Here is a 16,224-nt window from a genome sequence, read left to right as displayed (position 1 = left end):
TGCATAATACGGGACCTTTAAACAACCAAAATCTTATATCATAGTAATTTTATGTCATGATAATAATAACACAATAGAGTTATTTTTGCTGGAAATAAGGCTGTTACAATAGGCTACCATCATTTTAGATACCAATAAAAGTTCAAGCATTTCTATTTCTGGGTGTAATAGCTGGACATTTTAGTGCTATATATTATTTCACTAGTTCGCCTGCCCATTCAGCCTTAAAGGTTAATAGTAAACTAACTTGGCTTGCTGACCTTGGAGGAGGCTCGAACCCGAGGCAGCTTTTTTAAATTACAAGTTTTGATATTAAGACAGAGAAGTAAACAAGCAAGAGAAGTAGAATGCAGAAAGTTTTTTCTTAAAAAAAAAAGTTATAGGAAGTTTATGGTTAAATGAACTGCTTGCGGAAGAGGTCTTTTTATATGAAACTATTTCATAATGTATTCTAATATGCAACCATTTGTAGTAATTATAGTATTTTATAATAGTAGTATGAGTTGTCAATATAATGTGTGTTCCTTTTATTTTAGATATCAGTGAATATCTATGATGAAGATTGCCGTGATTGGCCAGAGTCTCTTTGGACAAGAAGTGTATAAAGAACTGAAGAAGGATGGCCACACAATTGTTGGTGTGTTCACCATTCCTGACAAAGATGGAAAAGTGGATACACTTGGTAAGTCTTCCGTTCTCTTTATTTCATGTAACTTCATGTGACTGTTAAGGACTGTTCACACCAACACAAACATTCGCCATGAAAATTTGGTGCGCTTTTCACAAGAGATTTGTTCAGACCAAAAAAAAAAATGGACAGTAATAACACTCTTATGTAACAACAATGGCTCTGCTTTTGCACCAAACATTATTGGTGTGAACAGGCTTTTATTATATTGTCCTTTTGATTTATAATATAAAAAATCTATAATTTTTTTTAATTCATACATAAAATGAGTTCAATGCACCTCATTTATGGTATGTTTTTGTTTTCTGAGTTAAAATTCATTTTGATATTTTTGTGGGGCAAAAAGTTGTAAATGTTTGGGTGATAAAGCTGTTCAGCTAATCATAATGAAAAAGAATTGATAATTAAAAGAATGACAATATTTGAAAAACATCATGTGGTGTGACCAACATGTAGAAACATGCAGTAGAAAACTCACGACTATGTGTCAAGGTCAATAAGTCTCTTAAAATCTAAAATCATTTGACCTATTTATGAAGACAGGGTTATTTAAGGTCGTTAAATGTCATGTCTTGTGATATTTATGAATTAAAGCAGGGCTACGGAACTTTGGCCTCTCTATCGCCATCTGTGGTTGAAATATAAAATTGCATGTTTCTTGCAGAGCGTTCTTTGAAGTTTGTTTTGCTACGGCACTGTTCTTTTTGCGCATATGAATCTGATGGTTTGAGGAAGCTTCATGGTTACACAAATTAAACAGAATTAAACTAAATCTTTAAACTGTCCCCAGCGACCGAGGCAGAGAAAGATGGCGTGCCAGTGTTCAAGTTTCCCCGCTGGAGGCTGAAGGGAAAGGCCATCACAGAGGTGGTGGATCAGTATAAGGCAGTTGGTGCTGAACTGAATGTTCTACCTTTCTGCTCTCAGTTTATCCCTATGGAAGTGATAGATCATCCAAAACACGGCTCCATTATTTATCATCCCTCCTTGCTACCCAGACACAGAGGTGCCTCTGCCATTAACTGGTCAGTATGTGTACATGTGTTCTCAACTATAATTAGTCAAGTCAAGTCATCTTCATTTATATAGCGCTTTTAACAATGTAGATTGTTTCAAAGCAGCTTTACAGAGATAAGCGTATAATTTAAGGTAACAGATTGTTTTGGCTTTATAGCGGTTCTTTAATAAAGTTATTTTCCAGCTAAAGTTAGTTTTGATTGATTCGCTTCCGTCGCAACGATCATTTGTTATTAAATTAGGGGCCGCTAAGACGACACCATTCTCTCTACACAGACTTTTAACGCGAACCTGTGAGAAACGCTGATGGCGTTCACATGCTCACATAATTAGTAAGATCTAATGAGAGGCTGGTGGGTATCATAAGTAGGCCATTGGTGTGTTTTTACTGTCTGCTGTTAGCATCAACACTACTCGTCTATTACAGTTGCAGTTGTCTCTTATTTTTTATATACATTCTTGTTCTTGAAAGAATTTATTTCACAAAATGTATCCAGTGCATTGCATCATCATACATTTTTCTGGACTATATTCCCTGGATAGACAAAGTAAAAAGTTTAAAAGCATGTATCTCCCGAAAGTAAACTTTGTTGACTCTTAGAATGTTTAGACTAAAAGCAATAAAACGTTCATTTTGAATATATGGACTCATTAAATTTAGCTTTAGCTTCAGAAGACGTATTATGTAGCGCATTAGTCATATGTTATACTTTTATGGTACTTATGTGTTTAAATATTATCATATTTGATTTCCTTTTGAAGCTTGGTATGTCTCACTGAAAGAAACGGCATGAGGATGTAATATAAATTATGTAAAATTATGTTCTTTTAACATAATTTCCTCTTTGTTATTTTGTATGTATTTCTCTAAGGACTCTGATTCATGGTGATAAGAAGGGTGGGTTTACTGTGTTCTGGGCAGATGATGGACTGGACACAGGACCAATTCTTTTGCAAAGAGAATGCGATGTTGAGCCGAACGACAATGTAAACAGCATCTACAAACGCTTCCTGTTCCCAGAGGGAGTCAAAGGCATGGTGTGGATTATTGCAGAAACATCTACAGCCTCATTATATTGCAAAACATAGTTTGTTATTCATTAAGTTAAAACAGCATATCAGTCATTGTTTTAATGTAGGAACAGTAGGATTTGAAGTCCAGAAAGTAGTCTGATGTAGTTGTTGTATAGGAGGGCACCTTTGGATTCTTGTGTGTGTTTTTGTTTTACTGTAGGTGGAGGCAGTCAGGTTAATTGCAGCGGGTAAAGCTCCGAAAATCAAGCAACCAGAGGAAGGAGCCACATATGAGTGTATTCAGAAGAAAGAAAATTCAAAGGTGGAGTTTCTCCAGCACTGCACAACAGTCAATATATAGATGTATAGATGTATAGCTTGTTTGATTCTAATTGTTGTACACAACATTTAAACAACCGTCTATGGTTGGTTGCATAGATCGACTTGAACCAGCCAGCAGAAGCCATTCATAACTGGATCAGGGGGAATGACAGAGTCCCTGGAGCCTGGGCAGAGATTGACAGCAAAGTGAGTGTTTTAACTAACTGTTAAACACAACAGCACACCGGACATGTAGACACACTTAGTCAAATGATACAGTGTTATTTTCGTTCTTCTGGTAGAATGTGTCATTTTATGGATCAACACTGTTGGAAAATGACCATTCTTCCAGCAATGGTCAACCTCTGGAAATCCCTGGAGCAAGTCGACCCGGTCTGGTAACCAAAAGTGGCCTTGTTCTTTTTGGGAATGATGGCAAAACGGTAAGGACTTGGAGAAAGTTTATGCTTTTAAATTGACTAAACTAGCTACAGATTTGCCTATAACTGTTTGTAAAAATGTCATTGTGAAAGGACTGGCAAAAACTTAAACATACATAATGAAAATTCCGTCATCATTTACTCATGTTGTTCCAAACCTTTATTTCTTTCTTCTACTGTGCACAAAAGAAGATATTTTGAAGAATGTTGGTAACCAAAAAGTTTTGGTGACATATGACTTCCATTGTATGGACAAAAAAAACTAAACAAAAACTTTTTTATTTTTGGAATAGAGTTTTTTAATTGTTTTTTTTAATTTATTTGGGTGAACTATCCCTTTAAGTGCAAGCTGCAATCATCACGGCCCAAGCACATGTGAAGAGACCACGATTAAGATATTCAAATTCAAAAGAATATATCCTGTTGATGCTGTGGATACAATTGCTTCTGTGTCAGATGTCACAGTTGCAAAATAGGTTTTTCTTAAAGGGTTAGTTCACCCAAAAATGAAAATTCTGTCAGTAATTACTCACCCTCATGTTGTTCCAACCCCGTAAGACTTTCGTTCATCTTCGGAACACCAATTAAGATATTTTTTATTAAATCTGAGAGCTGTCTCATTCCGCCATAGTCTTCTATGTTATTGAAACTTGCCGGCCCACAGTGGCTTAAAGGACAAGTTCGGTATTTTACACATAAAGCCCTGTTTACAGATCGTTTCTGATGAAATAGAACGGTTAAGATTAAACTTTTGACAGATGCTGCTGTCGCGAGAATTTTAGGTTTATTTCGCTTTCCCCTCCCCCCTCAAGAATGGTAGTCTATGTGCACTGGAACAATCCTTCCTAAAACGCATTAAACTTTCATTTAAAAAGAGATGAAACTCACCGAGTGGTCAGGGGTGTTCACTGATATGCTCATACAAAAATCGCTGCAAAAGATGCTTTCCAACAGGTTTTATCATAGTTTTTGTCCAACTCCATTGACTTGCATTGAATGTGCTGTGTGAGGTACGGTATTACTCCGCCGCTTCTTCTTCTGCTTCTTCTGTGTATTCAGTGAAATGCCAGTGGTTTGCTTGCAATTGGCAAATGTGCATTATCGCCACCAACTGGGCTGGAGTGTCTATTATTCAAGCTCTCAACGGAAGAATCTACGGGTGTGAGACGTTTGGAAAAATAGATCCACAGTTTTACAACGAATGGTAAAACACCTGTTGGAAAGCATCTTTTGCAGCGATTTTTGTATGAGCATATCAGTGAACACCCCTGACCACTCGGTGAGTTTCATCTCTTTTTAAATGAAAGTTTAATGCGTTTTAGGAAGGATTGTTCCAGTGCACATAGACTACCATTCTTGAGGGGGGGTGGGAAGCGAAATAAACCTAAAATTCTCGCGACAGCAGCATCTGTCAAAAGTTTAATCTTAACCGTTCTATTTCATCAGAAACGATCTGTAAACAGGGCTTTATGTGTAAAATACCGAACTTGTCCTTTAACCATAAGTTTATCAAGCGACGAGAATACTTTTTGTGTGCGCAAAAAAAAACAAAAATAACGACTTTATTCAACTATTCATTCTCTTCTGTGTGGGCCTCTGAGTGAGTTCACATAGTGTAACAGCCCAGCGCTTCTGTGTTGTACGTCACACGCATCACACACATTACCAGCGTCGGCCAATAGTGAGCCTACGTGAGCCAAACACAGAAGCACTGCGATGTTACATTACGTGAACTCACTCAGAGGCCCACACAGAAGAAAATGAATAGTTGAATAAAGTCGTTATTTTTGTGCACAAAAAGTATTCTTGTCGCTTGATAAACTTACATTTTCACCACAACTGAAAAATGAATTAGATCACATCTTAGAAATGAAGTACCAAATCAAAATGCCTTTGATATGTTTTTGTCATGAGGGTCTCTAGAAGATCTGTACCAAATTGTGTGTGAACTGGACAAGCAGCCTAGGAATACTTTGAAAAAGTAATTTTTGGGGGAAAATAAAAAATATAGATTAAATATATTTTATAGATGAAAATGAAATCTGATGATCTATACATTTCTTTTTGTCTTAACTCAAGGATTCAGCAGAATTCTAGCCCACATGGTAATGGCCATAAATGTAAATGTACTTGGGCCCTAAAACCTTAAAGGGATGTTTCACCAAGAAATGTCATTATTTATGCACCTTTGTTGTTCCAAACCTATATTACTTTCTTTCTTCTGTGGAGCACAAAGATATTATGAAGATTGTTTAAACTTTTTGACAATACCATGAAAGTGAGATCCAAAACAACATTGGACCCCACTGACTCTCATTGAATGAACAAAAAACACTTAGACATTTTTAAAATAGCTTCTTTTGTGTTTTACACAAAAGTCATACAGAATGACATGAGGTAATCTTGATAGAATTTCATTTTTAAGTTTGCACATTTTACCTAATTAAATGTAATGTATAATGCGATGTTGTTGTTTTATTGAAAGTAAGAGGAACGTGTCCCCCATGTATTTTACACCTTTGATAGTGAACCAATGCAATATGGACTTGTGTGAATACTGTATGTTGAAAACCATTTAGTTGATGTTTTTCCTGAGATTGTAGATGAGTGTGAATGTGTATTTATACATAAAGTGTGTTTGTACTTATGTATTTAGTTGCTTGTGAAGAACCTGCAGTTTGAGGATGGGAAGATGATTGCAGCATCCCAGTATTTTAAAGCTGGTGTCAGTTCCACTGTGGAACTTTCTGAGGATGAAAAACAATTTGCTGGGCAGATGAGGGTAAAAAAAAAATCTGAATAAATTAATTAATAGTCACCATAATATTCTTTGTGTGTGTCTGCATGTTACAAACATTGTACCCATATTAAATCCTTTTTTTTAATTCTAAAAAAATTCTAAAAGGTAACGTGTTGAAGACAGAAGACTCATGTAGTATGTATTGCATTTTTGTCCAGGAGGTGTGGAAGTGTATTTTGACGAATGTAGAGAAGATTGAAGACACTACTGACTTCTTTAAGTCTGGTGCTGCCTCAATGGATGTAGTCAGGTAATTATGTGAGCATGTATCATTTTCTAATTCTTATGATGTATAATACATGTAAATATACATTATTTTCCTCACTTTTCCCTTTATATAATTCGAAGATTTTTTTTCTTATTTTCACACTGTAGGCTGGTGGAAGAGGTAAAGTTAAGGGCGAAACAGTTGCAGTTGCAGAATGAGGATGTTTACATGGCAACAAGCTTTCAAGAGTTCATTCAAATGTGTGTGAGGAAGCTGCGAGGAGAGGATGAGGAAGACGAGTTCAACGTAGACTATGTTAGTATTGCTCCTGTTAAATGGATAGTAGCTTATTATTATGTTTATTTTTGCACTGGCTTGAAAACTACATTTCATATGTGTTTCAGGTAGAACACTGTTAACTGTCATCTGCTTCATATTAAAAAATACATATAGATTTCATATACAAAAATAAAATGACACTGTTTCAGCATTTTACAGATTATTACTTATACAACATGTCCATCAGTGCTGTAGCTATTTTACAGTTCCATATGCTATACGCAATTATCTTAATAATACAATATATACTATAATATATAATACCAAATATAGTATATGAATAATATTTGCATAGTGGCATTGTTTTAAACTTGCAATAGAGTTCAAAAGTACAGCACGCACATCCAAAACAGTAAAACTGGGTGCTGGGCAGACAAGTAGTTGCAAAGGTAAACAATGAGTCCGCACACCAGAAAATGCTCCTTAGCAATTTTAATGATTGCTCACCACGTGTAACGTTTCGGGCCCAAGCCCTTCATCAGACATGAAAACAAGTGGGGAGACACACCTCCATATATACAGCCATGCATGATCACATGATCACATACATCCATGATTAATCACATGACCAATCAAGTGAAAATGCAATTACATCAAGAAAACAGATTAAAAAAAAAAACAGATAAAAAAATATATATACCAACATTTGTAATCCAAAAGAACATTAGAAATATATTTATATTAACATTTGTAATGCAAAAATACATTAGAAATATAGTAAGTGGCTAAAAGAAGGCATGCAGTGCTTAAAGCATAGCCTAGAAAGTTTAAAAAAAATGTCTCTACCACTGTAGGCAGTCGTGATAGATGAGCAAGAATGTAAATACATAAGGGGTACCACAAAGGTGTGTTACATATATCATATATCAAGTCAGCAAAACGATAACACAACATTTACAATATTTACACAATTACAAGAGTTATTTACAAAAATGGCCTCAGATCAAAATCTTCATTCAACCCTTTTGGGGCTAAAGTGTCCAAGGTATAGATCCAGAGTGCTTCTCTTTTGAGTAACAGACAATTTACATCTCCTCCGCGGGAGGGCTGTTTAACAAGTTCAATGCCGCAATATCTGAGAGAGGAAACGTTATGAGAGGCTTGTGTAAAATGCACCGCTACTGGGCTTTTGATGTCATGGTTACGAATATTTGATCTGTGTTATGAGATTCTTGTTTTCAGTGGCCTGGTCGTTTTACCAACATAGGCCAAGCCGCACGGGCATTTAAGTAAATATATAACATTCTTTGTGTTACAGGTGATCACACCTTTGATGTCATAGAGTTTTCCAGTGCGTGGGTGATTGAAGGTGGTAGTTTTATGTGTGAAGTTGCATTGAGGGCAGTTGCCACATCTGTAATTCCCAAAGGGAATAGACTGCAAAAAATGTGGTGGAGTCAATGGTGGAAGATGCGCTCTCACCAACATGTTTTTGAGATTAGGAGCTCTCTTGTACACAATGCGGGGTGATGTGGTGAAACAATTAAGTGCTGGATCAGAGTCAATAATGTGCCAATGTTTTTTAATGATGGATTCGAAATCTCTGCCAAGAGGTGAGTATTGGACAATACAGTTAACTCTAGACTCAGAAGTTCTGGATCTGATGTTGCTGAGACAATCAGTTTGCGATATATTTTCAAAGCGATTACGTGCTTGAGTAATCCATTCATGTTTGTATTGTCTCTGTTGAAAACGTTTTTCTAAATCAGCTGACTGGGCTTGGAAATCACTATCAGAACTACAGATCCGGCGAATGCGACTGAACTGAGACAAAGGCAGACTCCTCTTGAGTGGAATAGGGTGAAAAGAATGTCCATGAAGAATAGAGTTTCTGTCAGTGCTTTTACGGTACAGGTTGGATCCCAATTTATTCAAGTCTCTGTAAACAAGGATGTCTAAAAAGTTCATCCTGTGCTTGTCATATTCCATTGTGAATTTCAAATGGCAACTGTTAGCGTTGATAAACTCATGAAACTGTTTTAACTGAGTCTCGGAACCGGTCCAAATGAAAAAAAAATATCATCTATATACCTCCTCCAGTTGGAAATTGAGGGTAGGTGTGGGTTGCATGGTTGATTCAGGATGATTTCCTTTTCAAGGAGTCCACAGTATAGGGATGCAAAACTTGGGGCCATTTTAGCTCCCATGCTCGTGCCTGACACCTGGAGGTAAAAGTCAGAGCCAAAAAGAAAATAATTAGATGTAAGAACAATTTCAATGAGGTCCACAATACAGGAAGTGCTAGGGGTGCAGCTAGAGCGCTGATTTAAAAAGAATTCTACTGCCTTTAGCCCCCCTTCAAAGGGTACGTTGGTGTAAAGAGACTCAATGTCCATGGTCACCAGGAAGCAATGTTCATCTGATAATTGAATAGATTGAATCATATTAATGAATTCCATAGAGTCTTTTACATAGGAAGGAAGAGAAGAGACGAGTGGTTGGAGAAAATGATCCACGAATGCTGCAATTTTCTCTGTTAGAGACCCAATGGCTGCCACAATGGGCCGTCCTGGGGGTACATTTGTGTAGGTTTTATGGATTGTGGGGAGAGTATACAAAACTGGAGTGACAGGAAAGTCTACTACCATGAAAGCATGTTCTGGTTTAGTAATTTCTCCAATTTGTAGGAGAAAATCCAACTTCCCCCTGATACGCTGTTTGAACTCCTGTGTGGGATTACGATTGAGTTTGTTATAAAAGATCGTATTACTCAACTGTCTCTGAATTTCCCCATCATATGCTGTCCGGTCCATGATGACAATAGCACCACCCTTATCTGCACTTTGGATCACCAGTGACTTATCGTTTTTTATAGAATTCAATTCCATCCTCTGATCCTTAGACAGGTTATTGGCTACCTTATAATCCCTCTTTTTACCTAATAGGAGGGAAACATCCTTCTCCACTAGTCTGCAGTAAGTATCTATTGATGCATTTCTTTTATGAGGGGGAATAAAGGTGCTTTTACCTCTAAAAGGAGTCCTTGGTCCAGCAGGAAGCCTGGAGCTAAGTTCACTCTCCCGTTCAAACGCAACGGTTAAGTCATCTGGGTCCTCAGTACCTTCCGTCCCAGTGACAACAGAGTTGGAAGGAAACTTATTATGGTTACTGAAAAATTCCTTAAGTCTCAACGTTCGAAAAAATTTATGAAAGTCTACAATTGTATCGAAATCTCGACAATGTGTGGTGGGAACAAAAGAAAGCCCTTTACTTAAAGCAGTCAGGCAAGTGTCAGATAGTGGTTTGCTAGATAGATTGATCACATTTTGTACCTGTTCCGTTTTCGTGTCTGGTGTGTCCGATATGGCTCTCTGGCGGGAGGCGCTCTTCCCTCGCCTGCATTTTTTCTTGCTCCTGTGTATGGAGGTTTCGGTTCGTTTCTTCTCACGTTGCCTAAAAAAGGGCCACTTGTCTGAGAGTAAGCGCTAGATTCAGAGTCATATTCCAGGTCCGTTATTGACTGGTGTGGATTATCATTCCGGATGTTATATCTTGTATACTTTCCGCGTGCGTTGCCGCTCTCAGGCCTGGATCCACGACTTCTCCACGGAGGCGGGTTTCTCCATTGATAGATACATAACAGCATGTAAGTACAAGCGTGTCTCTCTTTCTTGTAATCTCTCCAGTGTTCTGGACGACACTCCAGCAGGTTCTCTTGTTGAGCCGCTGAAGAGTGAGTCTTTAAAAATGATTCGTGAGTAGTCTTCACGAGAGAACTCAAAAGTTGCAGAAGCATTCGGATCCATTGTCTAGATTGTGTTAATTAACTGCACCAATGTGGTTACTTGATTGGTGCAGAACACTGGAGAGATTACAAGAAAGAGAGACACGCTTGTACTTACATGCTGTTACGCTCAGCGACTACATGCGGGCAAAGAGAATTCCAAGGGGCCTCAGGATTAACAAAGTTCCTATTATTAGTAAAGATAAGGATACATTCTGCGATCGTTGGAGCGAAATACTTAACAAATGCTCTTTTGACCTAATGGCTCTAACCATCCAGGAAACGTCTACCAATCTCGCGATAGTGCGCGAGGAGATAACTACAGTCAAACAACAACTAGAGAGCGAGCACACAGACCCAGATAAATATAAACAGCTCCTTGACGAGTGTGAATATCATAAAAATGAGCTGGTCAAAGAAATCACGGCTTCGAAGAAAAAGAAATTTGAGAGAGACGCTGCTGATTACGATAGTGGGAGAATCTATCAATGGAGAAACCCGCCTCCGTGGAGAAGTCGTGGATCCAGGCCTGAGAGCGGCAACGCACGCGGAAAGTATACAAGATATAACATCCGGAATGATAATCCACACCAGTCAACAACGGACCTGGAATATGACTCTGAATTACGCTTACTCTCAGACAAGTGGCCCTTTTTTAGGCAACGTGAGAAGAAACGAACCGAAACCTCCATACACAGGAGCAAGAAAAAATGCAGGCGAGGGAAGAGCGCCTCCCGCCAGAGAGCCATATCGGACACGCCAGACACAAAAACGGAACAGGTACAAACTGTGATCAATCTATCTAGCAAACCACTATCTGACACTTGCCTGACTGCTTTAAGTAAAGGGCTTTCTTTTGTTCCCACCACACATTGTCGAGATTTCGATACAATTGTAGACTTTAATAAATTTTTTCGAACGTTGAGACTTAAGGAATTTTTCAGTAACCATAATAAGTTTCCTTCCAACTCTGTTGTCACTGGGACGGAAGGTACTGAGGACCCAGATGACTTAACCGTTGCGTTTGAACGGGAGAGTGAACTTAGCTCCAGGCTTCCTGCTGGACCAAGGACTCCTTTTAGAGGTAAAAGCACCTTTATTCCCCCTCATAAAAGAAATGCATCAATAGATACTTACTGCAGACTAGTGGAGAAGGATGTTTCCCTCCTATTAGGTAAAAAGAGGGATTATAAGGTAGCCAGTAACCTGTCTAAGGATCAGAGGATGGAATTGAATTCTATAAAAAACGATAAGTCACTGGTGATCCAAAGTGCAGATAAGGGTGGTGCTATTGTCATCATGGACCGGACAGCATATGATGGGGAAATTCAGAGACAGTTGAGTAATACGATCTTTTATAACAAACTCAATCGTAATCCCACACAGGAGTTCAAACAGCGTATCAGGGGGAAGTTGGATTCTCTCCTACAAATTGGAGAAATTACTAAACCAGAACATGCTTTCATGGTAGTAGACTTTCCTGTCACTCCAGTTTTGTATACTCTCCCCACAATCCATAAAACCTACACAAATGTACCCCCAGGACGGCCCATTGTGGCAGCCATTGGGTCTCTAACAGAGAAAATTGCAGCATTCGTGGATCATTTTCTCCAACCACTCGTCTCTTCTCTTCCTTCCTATGTAAAAGACTCTATGGAATTCATTAATATGATTCAATCTATTCAATTATCAGATGAACATTGCTTCCTGGTGACCATGGACATTGAGTCTCTTTACACCAACGTACCCTTTGAAGGGGGGCTAAAGGCAGTAGAATTCTTTTTAAATCAGCGCTCTAGCTGCACCCCTAGCACTTCCTGTATTGTGGACCTCATTGAAATTGTTCTTACATCTAATTATTTTCTTTTTGGCTCTGACTTTTACCTCCAGGTGTCAGGCACGAGCATGGGAGCTAAAATGGCCCCAAGTTTTGCATCCCTATACTGTGGACTCCTTGAAAAGGAAATCATCCTGAATCAAACATGCAACCCACACCTACCCTCAATTTCCAACTGGAGGAGGTATATAGATGATATTTTTTTCATTTGGACCGGTTCCGAGACTCAGTTAAAACAGTTTCATGAGTTTATCAACGCTAACAGTTGCCATTTGAAATTCACAATGGAATATGACAAGCACAGGATGAACTTTTTAGACATCCTTGTTTACAGAGACTTGAATAAATTGGGATCCAACCTGTACCGTAAAAGCACTGACAGAAACTCTATTCTTCATGGACATTCTTTTCACCCTATTCCACTCAAGAGGAGTCTGCCTTTGTCTCAGTTCAGTCGCATTCGCCGGATCTGTAGTTCTGATAGTGATTTCCAAGCCCAGTCAGCTGATTTAGAAAAACGTTTTCAACAGAGACAATACAAACATGAATGGATTACTCAAGCACGTAATCGCTTTGAAAATATATCGCAAACTGATTGTCTCAGCAACATCAGATCCAGAACTTCTGAGTCTAGAGTTAACTGTATTGTCCAATACTCACCTCTTGGCAGAGATTTCGAATCCATCATTAAAAAACATTGGCACATTATTGACTCTGATCCAGCACTTAAATGTTTCACCACATCACCCCGCATTGTGTACAAGAGAGCTCCTAATCTCAAAAACATGTTGGTGAGAGCGCATCTTCCACCATTGACTCCACCACATTTTTTGCAGTCTATTCCCTTTGGGAATTACAGATGTGGCAACTGCCCTCAATGCAACTTCACACATAAAACTACCACCTTCAATCACCCACGCACTGGAAAACTCTATGACATCAAAGGTGTGATCACCTGTAACACAAAGAATGTTATATATTTACTTAAATGCCCGTGCGGCTTGGCCTATGTTGGTAAAACGACCAGGCCACTGAAAACAAGAATCTCATAACACAGATCAAATATTCGTAACCATGACATCAAAAGCCCAGTAGCGGTGCATTTTACACAAGCCTCTCATAACGTTTCCTCTCTCAGATATTGCGGCATTGAACTTGTTAAACAGCCCTCCCGCGGAGGAGATGTAAATTGTCTGTTACTCAAAAGAGAAGCACTCTGGATCTATACCTTGGACACTTTAGCCCCAAAAGGGTTGAATGAAGATTTTGATCTGAGGCCATTTTTGTAAATAACTCTTGTAATTGTGTAAATATTGTAAATGTTGTGTTATCGTTTTGCTGACTTGATATATGATATATGTAACACACCTTTGTGGTACCCCTTATGTATTTACATTCTTGCTCATCTATCACGATTGCCTACAGTGGTAGAGACATTTTTTTAAAAACTTTCTAGGCTATGCTTTAAGCACTGCATGCCTTCTTTTAGCCACTTACTATATTTCTAATGTATTTTTGCATTACAAATGTTAATATAAATATATTTCTAATGTTCTTTTGGATTACAAATGTTGGTATATTTTTTTTTTATCTGTTTTTTTTTTTTTATCTGTTTTCTTGATGTAATTGCATTTTCACTTGATTGGTCATGTGATTAATCATGGATGTATGTGATCATGTGATCATGCATGGCTGTATATATGGAGGTGTGTCTCCCCACTTGTTTTCATGTCTGCTTTTTATAACAAGCTAAACAGCCCACTTTCCAAGTTCAAGTGTACACTCATTCTAAGTCTATGTCGGGGACACATTCCAACATTCCATTGGGGCAGAAGATTATTGTGACACAAAGGGGGACAGGGAAGGCAGGCAGAGGGGTGGAACTAAGGCCTTGTCCACACGGACACAGGTATTTTTATAACCGTGACTTTTTTTACGCGGTTCGGCCGTTTGTCCACACGGAAACGCAGTATCAGGTCACTGAAACCGAACATTTTTGAAAACCCCTGCCAGGGTGAGGATTTTCAGAAATGCCGGTTGCAGTGTTGTCGTGTAGACCAGCGGTCCCCAATCTTTTTTGCGCCATGGACCGGTTTAATATCAGACAATATTTTCACGGACCGGCCTTTAAGGTGTGGCGGATAAATACAACAAAATAAAATGATACGACCGGCATAAAAACGGGGGTATTTTTTAATAATATAATAATAAACGTGAATCCAATGTGTAGGCCTACTCGCAACTTTATTAGCAGCGTCCTCGTAACATCGCGCCTAAAGACAACTGAGAAAGCCTGAACAAACAAAATGCCCCCCAAAAGAAAAAGTCTCCGTGTTTTCGGTGCTGATGCGTTCATGTAACGTAACGGTGGCACTGCCAATAAAGCACCTAAAAGCTGTCACAACGAACCGGCAAAATTAATGATTATGAATATGTAAAATATAGCAGGAGACATTTTAATTGTTTACTAATAAACCAGTTTTTTTATGTCAGTGTCGGCTGGAAAGATGAAGTTGACGATGCCGACTCGCGATCTTCGCAGTAGTGAACGCGCCAGAGAGAAATGCACATTTCATACGGATTACATAAGCAGAGAACAGTCAGTTCTCTTTCGTTTTGAATTGTTCTGTTTAAAAGTAGACATTTCAAGCTTTCTCTATATGTCTCAGGTCTGTGAGGCAAGTAGGCTACCTTATATGCTGAGTTTCGGTTCATTAATGAGACAAGCTCCAGGTTCACGCCCGGCGCCTCCGTGTCGTGATTATCTATTTTCTAATATATTTACTTATTATTTATTAAATCCAGACAATTGGTTGATGAAACATTGATTAAAATTAAGATACAATTAATACAAAATTAAATTAAATTTAAAGACAGGCTTTGTGCTTTCTGCTTGAGGTCTCTGTGAAAGTTTTAAAGTATTCTTTTAGTGCCACTTTCAGAGCGCTCACGTCCGTAACGGAGAACTGTCCCGTCCGTAACATTGTTTTCCAAATAAATGCGACTTATAGTCCAGTGCGACTTAGGCTATATATGTTTTTTCTTCTTCATGGCGCATTTTTTGACTGATGCGACTTATAGTCCGGAAAATACGGTAAGTTATTTATTCTTTCTGTGCGGCCCAGTACCAAATGTCCCACGGACCGGTACCGGTCCGCGGCCCGGGGGTTGGGGACCCCTGGTGTAGACAGTAAAACCGGGGTTTTTGCTTCTGTTTCAGGCTTCTGATTGGCCAACGTGGCTTTACGATTAGGGTTATATCGCCGCCTGCTGGTGTGACATGCTCTTGACAGCGCGTTTCAAGTAGGCGGAGATTTCTTTTAAACCGAGCATGTGTGGACGGGATTTGTTTTAAAAACACAGGAGGAAAAACTCTGGTTATAAAAATACCCGTGTCCGTGTGGACTAGGCCTAAGAGCAGGCATATATTTATTTAACAAAACAGGGAACTCAAAGAGCCAGAAAACATGAATAATAGGATCCACGAGAAACGACTGACAAACTAACATAGCAAACACAAGGGCTATATACAGACAGGGCTAACGAGAGTAACAAGAAAACAAGGCACACCTGGGAGACCAATCAACAAAGGTACTACAAAACATGGCACAAGAAACAGGAACAGAACAGGGCAAAATGCAAACTAAAAGTCCATACACAAAACAGGGAATGTTATGCATGTTTACCTCTGGTACCTCACCATTCCTTTTAACAACACTCAATATTTGGGAACTGAGGACACAAATTTTTGTATATTTGAAAGTGGAATATTTTCGATTCTTTCTTTAAGAAATAAGCTACTTAGAAGTCTGGAGTCTCCATTGCCATATTTTATG

The 16,224-nt window shown here is 38.6% G+C and overlaps 1 protein-coding gene across 2 annotated transcripts in view; it reads left to right on the top strand.

Moving 5' to 3' along the window:
* aldh1l1 (aldehyde dehydrogenase 1 family, member L1) overlaps positions 1-16,224 on the top strand; it is a 52,385-nt gene that overhangs the window by 15,255 nt on the left and 20,906 nt on the right. Inside the window, exons 2-10 of one of the 2 annotated variants that reach the window (XM_079883294.1) lie at positions 537-682; positions 1,479-1,713; positions 2,578-2,743; positions 2,940-3,041; positions 3,158-3,247; positions 3,343-3,483; positions 6,137-6,262; positions 6,439-6,530; positions 6,656-6,803. In XM_079883294.1, coding sequence (XP_079739420.1) covers positions 553-682; positions 1,479-1,713; positions 2,578-2,743; positions 2,940-3,041; positions 3,158-3,247; positions 3,343-3,483; positions 6,137-6,262; positions 6,439-6,530; positions 6,656-6,803 — 1,230 coding nt within the window. In that variant the 5' untranslated portion in view covers positions 537-552. The remainder of the gene's footprint in view (positions 1-536; positions 683-1,478; positions 1,714-2,577; positions 2,744-2,939; positions 3,042-3,157; positions 3,248-3,342; positions 3,484-6,136; positions 6,263-6,438; positions 6,531-6,655; positions 6,804-16,224) is intronic. The other variant, XM_079883295.1, reaches the window with a different exon arrangement.

This window comes from Squalius cephalus (assembly GCF_949319135.1).
Source record: "Squalius cephalus genome assembly, chromosome: 10".
Classification (NCBI taxonomy): domain Eukaryota; kingdom Metazoa; phylum Chordata; class Actinopteri; order Cypriniformes; family Leuciscidae; genus Squalius; species Squalius cephalus.
The sequence above is the reverse complement of the archived record's forward strand: the minus strand, read 5'-3'. Positions and strand labels throughout refer to the sequence as shown.